Here is a 7,559-nt window from a genome sequence, read left to right as displayed (position 1 = left end):
GCTACTCGTCTGCTACTTCCGGTACAGGCAAGGCTTTTTTATCAGCGACCAAAATTTGCGAACTTTATCGTCGATGTTCTCTACTAAATCATTTCAGCAAAAATATGGCAATATCGCGAAATGATCAAGTATGACACATAGATCGGACCTGCTATCCCCGTTTAAATAAGAAAATCGCATTTCAGTAGGCTTTTAAGTCGGGGTCCAAAGCATCATCTACAAAGATATAAAGAATTGCTATTGCGACATCCATTGGATGCATATAGAAAAGCAGTTTCTACCCCCAAAAAACCGGCTCACTTTTATACTTGGCAAACTCATCCGGCGGGCAGGATAAAACCTGTCCGGCCCGCGGGCCCTACGTTTGACACCCCTGTCCTAACTGAACATTATCATTTTCTATCATCTTGAATTGTGCTAGTGTACCTAATATTGTGGCATTTAAATGCATGCTGCAGCATTATACAACTTGCAGGCTGTTGCACATGTAAAGTGTGTTTAAATGGCAAACAAAACCAGATAGGTTTCTCATCCCTGATGCCTTCAAACCTCTGCCAGTTTCACGCAGAACGTGGGTGGGGTCTTGATGCGCAATGTGCACGCCACAGCAGAGCCTGCAGGAGGAAGCAGGAAGCTCCAGCATATAGATTGTAGTGAATAATCGTGCCAAGCCAGCCCCACCAGCACCATCATGGCGTGGCCGTGCCTCACGCGTGCTTGCTGCATCAACCGTTTCTGGACCGAGCTGGATAAGGCGGACATCGCAGTGCCTTTGGTTTTCACCAAATACTCCGACGTGGCCGACGTGCACCACCTCCCCCAGCGCAGGCAGCCGAGGCGGGCTGCGGAGAGCCAGCCGGAGGTCGCGAAGGCACCACCCGCCTCCTCCACCACCACCACCGAGCCCCCTGCCGCATCGGGCAAGGACGCCTCCGCTGCGTCCGTCACCCGCCAAGACTTCCAGGCGTGGAAGGTGCGACCGGAGCCCAGCTGCAAGCCCAGAAACGAGTACCAGCCCTCGGCCGCGCCGTTCATCCCGGAGACCCAGTATCAGAAGGACTACAAAGCCTGGCCCATCCCCAAGAAGCACGACCACCCCTGGATCCCCAAAGCCGACCTCGCCCCTGCCGGCGGGGCGGGGAGGGTGGAGTCGGAGACCGGCGTGGAGAAGAGCGAGATCGAGGAGAAGCTCCAGGAGAAGGAGGTGAAGGAGCCGGCCAGGAGGGACAAGTCTAGGGAGAGAAAAGAGGTGGAGAAGAAGGCGGAAGAAGCGCAGGTGTGCGCTGATGTGCAGCAGAAGAAGAAAGGCAGGGCGGTCGCAGACGCGCTTAATAGACACATTAAGGAGACCATGACTACTTCCAGCAGCTACAGGTAACGTACTTCCAGCAGCTATAGGTAACGCAACTCATCTTTTACCTAAAGGGCGTCCCTTAATTGGTACACAACATATTTCATACCATTTTCCCCATTGTCCCTGAACGCCTCACTGCTCCACCCACTACTATGAATGACCTATGCATTATTTAGTCAGAATGGTTTAATACAGTGTTCTTCAACCACTATTGTGCCGTGAGATACAGTCTGGAGTATATTTGGGTTTACATTTTTGTTTGCAAACCAGTAATTATAGTCTGCAAATGATGTGTTGTTGTGGAGTGTCTAGAGCTCGGCACAGTAACCGTGTAATCAGTGTTCGGTTAGTTACTGAAAACCAGTAACTAGTTACAGTTACCAGTTACTTTATTTCAAAAGTAACTCAGTTACTTACACCAAAAATTAATGCGTTACTGTGAAAAGTAACTATTTAGTTACATATTTATTTTTTTATTTTTTTATTTTTTAAAGGCTCCCATTAATGCCCTTTTAGCCTTCATTTCAGTACTGTTATTGCACTGGAGAATAATACAATCTGTTGATCAACTTGACATGCATTTGCATCACTGAACTCTGCTAAGCAATGTGGTCTACATACAACACACAAAGACAAAGATATGTTTCAAAGGGCCACTTTATTTCAGGTCAGAACAAATTGCCAAGAACTATTTTAAATAGCTGCAACATAACATACATAAGTAACAAACAGCATAATAACAACATAGCTGTAAACCTGGCTCCACCTAAGGAAGGCACACGTGACATACACAAAGCCTAACCAGGCAGATTTGAATTGTTGTTTTGGGCAGTAGACGGGATCTTTGATCCAAGACACAACTTACATTTAACTAAAATGTTCTTTTCTTTTTGCTCGACAAAAGAAAAGAAGTGAGAATATCTCATACTTGCCAACCCTCCCGAATATCTCCCGATTTCCAGCCGGACTTAAGGCCGTGCGGACCTGAGTGAGGACAGCCTGTCGTCACGTCCGCTTGGCCAACCAAAAAGTAACCACAGAACACTAGTGTTCTGTGGTTACTTTTTGGTTGGCCTACGGTTTACGTTGTATTGCACACAATCCCCACCACCACCACCACCACACCCCCCCCAGCCACACCCACACCCACACCCAGACACACACAGAGCGCTCCTCCGTCTTGTGACACAAGAGATTCAGAAGGACGACACTGCAGCGCTCCAATAAAACACACTCAGATCTTCAGTTTCTAGCCGATACTACATAAAAAATAACGTAAAATAACGCAGTAATGCATCATGTAGTAACGGTAACTGAGTTACTGAATATAAAAAATAAAGCGTTAGATTACTAGTTACCGCCGAAACTAACGGCGTTACTTTGTAATGCTTTAGTCCCAACACTGCGTGTAATACTCTTCCATATCAGTAGGTGGCAGCCGGTAGCTAATTGCTTTGTAAATGCAGGTAAAAAGTTGTCTAATGCTTAAACCATACTTGCCAACCCTCCCGGATTTTCCGGGAGACTCCCGAAATTCAGCGCCTCTCCCGAAAAACTACCGGGACAAATTTTCTCCCGAAAATCTCCCGAAATTCAGGCGGAGCTGGAGGCCACGCCCCCTCCAGCTCCATGCAGACCTGAGTCCGCTTTCCCACAATATAAAGAACGTCTACAGTAAAGCAGTCCGTCTGCCGTAAACAGCAATGTTGTGACACTCTTAAACAGGACAATACTGCCATCTAGTGCATTTGATGAAAGCACTTTTGTGCGTGCCACACAGCAATGCATAATCAGAGAGGGTGTTCAGCATGGTTAGAAAGATAGTGACAGAGAATAGAACAAGGATGGACAATTCAACCCTTAACTCAACAATGAGTAGATGAGTGTTATGTGTGTGTATATGTGTAAATAAATGAACACTGAAATTCAAGTATTTCTTTTATTTATATACATATATATATATATATATAGCTAGAATTCACTGATATATATATATATATATATCCATCCATCCATCCATCCATTTACTACCGCTTATTCCCTTCGGGGTCGCGGGGATATATATATATATATATATATATATATATATATATATATATATATATATATATATATGAAATACTTGACTTGGTGAATTCTAGCTGTAAATATACTCCTCCCCTCTTAACCACGCCCCCAACCACGCCCCCGCCCCAACCACGCCCCCCGCACCCACCCCCACCCCCCACCTCCCGAAATTGGAGGTCTCAAGTTTGGCAAGTATGGCTTAAACCAAAAATAAACAAAAGGTGAGTGCCCCTAAGAAAAGGCTATGCAGAACAAAAGTAAAAGTGAACTGGCTACAAAGTAAACAAAAACAGAATGCTGGACGACAGCAAAGACTTACTGTGGAGGAAAGACGGCGTCCACAAAGTACATCCGAACATGACATGACAATCAAAAATGTCCCCACAAAGAAAGATGAAAACAACTGAAATATTCTTCATTGCTAAAACAAAGTAGATGCAGGAAATATAAGACATGAAACTGCTACAGGAAAATACCAACAAAAGAGAAAAAGCCACCAAAATAGGAGCGCAAGAGAAGAACTTTAGTTAACACTACACACAGGAAGACAGCAAAAAACTCCAAATAAGTCAGGGTGTGATGTGACAGGTGGTGACAGTACACCTACTTTGAGACAAGAGCTATATTGATGCATGCTTGGTGATGGTTTAAAGTCATATCCAACAATTGCAACAATGACTTTTAACTGTCAACTGAGTTTATGATTTCTGCTGGTGGTGTGCCTCCGGATTTTTTCAACGCAAAAAATGTGCCTTGGCTCAAAAAAGGTTGAAAAACACTGGCTTAATACAGTGGTCCCCACCACCGGTCCGTGACACGTTTGCTACCGGGCCGCACAGAGACATTAAATAATTTATAACCGACCGCATTTCTCATACTTAACTTTGGCCAGTCCCGCCAGACACACCAATAAGCTTGTTCATAGATGTATTATACAACTCCGGATACAAAGTCGCCATTTGCTATATTTGTTACATCTATCTTACATGGGACAATGCACATGAATAAATATACAAAATCTAAAGGTGCCAAATCGTAGCCAAAAGCCAGGTTCCGTCTGCAGTCCGCAGCTGGTTGATGACCTAAGATCAGGGCAGATCAGGAAGAAAGTGACCATAGTAGTTAAATATGGAGAAGTGCTAAATTGTTGCATATAATAATTGTGCTGAAGGTAGAAAATACACATCTTCTTTGGCCGAGTAAGTAAAATTGCTGTAGTTATTGCACACAGTCCTATTATACAAGTAGTTAGCAATAACACATGTATTTACGCATGGAAAATTGGACCATAAAAAGCTAACATTAGTGTATCTACGTATGAAATATTGCAAATAAAAATCCACAGAAATATATTGGAACTAAAGCAAGTATTTCTAGCTTAATTATATATTTATGCTTTTGTCCTTGAATGTGATGAATCACCTATAACTAGAGATGTCCGATAATGGCTTTTTTGCCGAGATCCGATATTCCGATATTGTCCAACTCTTAATTACCGATTCCGATATCATAACATTAGTGTATCTACGTATGAAATATTGCAAATAAAAATACACAGAAATATATTGGAACTAAAGCAAGTATTCTAGCTTGATTATATATTTATGCTTTTGTCCTTGAATGTGATGAATCACCTATAACTAGAGATGTCCGATAATGGCTTTTTTGCCGAGATCCGATATTCCGATATTGTCCAACTCTTAATTACCGATTCCGATATCAACCGATACTGATGTATACAGTCGTGGAATTAACACATTATTATGCCTAATTTTGTTGTGATGCCCCGCTGGATGCATTAAACAATGTAACAAGGTTTTCCAAAACAAATCAACTCAAGTTATGGAAAAAAAGTGCCAACATGGCACTGCCGTATTTATTATTGAAGTCACAAAGTGCATTAATTTTTTTAACATGCCTCAAAACAGCAGCTTGGAATTTGAGACATGCTCTCCCTGAGAGAGTATGAGGAGGTTGAGGTCGGCGGGGTTGGGGGGAGCGGGTTTATAGGGTATAGCGGGGGGTGTATATTGTAGCGTCCCGGAAGAGTTAGTGCTGCAAGGGGTTCTGGGTATTTGTTCTGTTGTGTTTATGTTGTGTTACGGTTTCCGATGTTCTCTCGAAATGTGTTTGTCATTCTTGTTTGGTGTGGGTTCACAGTGTGGCGCATATTTGTAACAGTGTTAAAGTTGTTTTTACGGCCACCCTCAGTGTGACCTGTATGGCTGTTGACCAAAAATGCCTTGCATTCACTTGTGTGTGTGAAAAGCCGTAGATATTATGTGATTGGGCCGGCACGCAAAGGCAGTGCCTTTAAGGTTTATTGGCGCTCTGTACTTCTCCCTACGTCCGTGTACACATCGACGTTTTAAAAAGTCATAAATTTTACTTTTTGAAACCGATACCAATAATTTCCGATATTACATTTTAAAGCATTTATCGGCCGATAATATCGGCAGTCCGATATTATCGGACATCCCTAAAAAACAGCTAACATTAGTGTATCTACGTATGAAATATTGCAAATAAAAATCCACAGAAATATATTGGAACTAATGGCAAGTATTTCTAGCTTGATTATATATCCATGCTTTTGTCCTTGAATGTGATGTATCTCATATAACCCATTAGATACTCAAGCCAAAAAAAAGCCCACTACGAGCAAAAAACGAATAAAAAAACAAAAGTCTATGGAGAGCTTTTTTGCAAAGGGAAAAAGGCCAGGGGCTCCTACTAATTCCACTAATGAGTTCTTTCATATATTCATTTTTCATGCACTTATTTGCTATATTTATCTGCCACACATGGAAGGCCGGTCCGTGAAAATAATGCCTCCACTTGTGCAAAAAAGGTTGGGGACCCCTGGTTTAATAATCGGGTGTTTCTACGGCGTGGGCCATTTTGATGTTTTTATATTTGAAGTTAAGTTAAAGTTAAAGTACCACTGATAGTCACACACACACACACTTGGTGTGGTGAAATTACCCTTCTGCATTTGACCCATTGCCTTATTCCACCCTCTGGGAGGTGAGGGGAGCAGTGAGCAGCAAGCGGTGGCCGCGCTCGGGAATCATTTTGGTGATTTAACCCCCAATTCCAACCCTTGATGCTGAGTGTTTTAAAACCAATACGTAGATTTATTTTTTTTAAACCCTTGGGGCTCCCTTAACGTTTGGTAAATGTAAAAGATCAAGTGAACAAAAAAGGGTCTCAGTCATAAAGTTTTAAACGTAATCTTACGTTTTGTTTTACTTTCAACTCCAGATTTATTAACGATATCAGTTAAATGTGTGTTGAATGCCCTTTTCATCAAAGACAACCCATTTCTTTTGGCAAAAACATAAAAAAGCAATAGTTTCCACCCAAAACTTACAATGTGCAATATTTGATTTGACGTAATTGGAACTTTGTGCAAAAAATATTAATTCATTTTAATGTATTAATATTTTTTGTGCAATGAGTTTTAAAAAGTTAAAGTACCCATGATTGTCACACACACACTAGGTGTGGCGAAATTATTATCTGCATTTGACCCATCACCCCTGATCACCACCTGGGAGGTGAGGGGAGCAGTGAGCAGCAGCGGTGGCCGCGCCCGGGAATAACTTTTGATGATTTAACCCCCAATTCCAACCCTTGATGCTGAGTGTCAAGAAGAAAGAATAAATTAAAGGTTTTGGGGATCCAAAAGGGTTCCCACTCCTAAGAGTGTTAATAATAATTGACATTTATATATATATATATATATATATATATATATATATATATATATATATATATATGTAATTAAAATCTTGAATCTTTTCATCAACTTCACATTAAGCTGTCGATTATAATTTTTCTATTTTTATTTGTAATGTTTTATGCTCTTTGTCTAAAGAAAACATAGTTTTTTATAAGGCGAACACACAAAATATGCAAAAAACTAAAATCACCAAAACATATTTCAAAGTGGAATACTTGATGTCTTGAATAGGTCAATAATTCAAAACAACAATAATTCGATTTTTCACCAACGACGGATAAAAATAAATAAATAAAAAAGCTTACATGGCGGTTTTGTGTTATTAGTGTCAACATTTGAATACTTTCTCTGTTTGCACTTGTATTCCATTTTTGCATTTTTCCAATATGTTTT

General features: G+C 41.2%; 1 protein-coding gene across 1 annotated transcript in view; it reads left to right on the top strand.

Annotated features, from left to right (window-relative positions):
* The first annotated feature begins 592 nt into the window (after nt 1–592).
* map6b (microtubule-associated protein 6b) overlaps nt 593–7,559 on the top strand; it is a 41,497-nt gene continuing 34,530 nt past the window's right edge. The window contains exon 1 of the mRNA XM_061973130.1: nt 593–1,374. Coding sequence (XP_061829114.1) covers nt 692–1,374 — 683 coding nt within the window. The 5' untranslated portion in view covers nt 593–691. The remainder of the gene's footprint in view (nt 1,375–7,559) is intronic.

Source organism: Nerophis lumbriciformis, linkage group LG17 (assembly GCF_033978685.3).
Source record: "Nerophis lumbriciformis linkage group LG17, RoL_Nlum_v2.1, whole genome shotgun sequence".
In the NCBI taxonomy this organism is placed as follows: Eukaryota; Metazoa; Chordata; class Actinopteri; order Syngnathiformes; family Syngnathidae; genus Nerophis; species Nerophis lumbriciformis.
The sequence above is the reverse complement of the archived record's forward strand: the minus strand, read 5'-3'. Positions and strand labels throughout refer to the sequence as shown.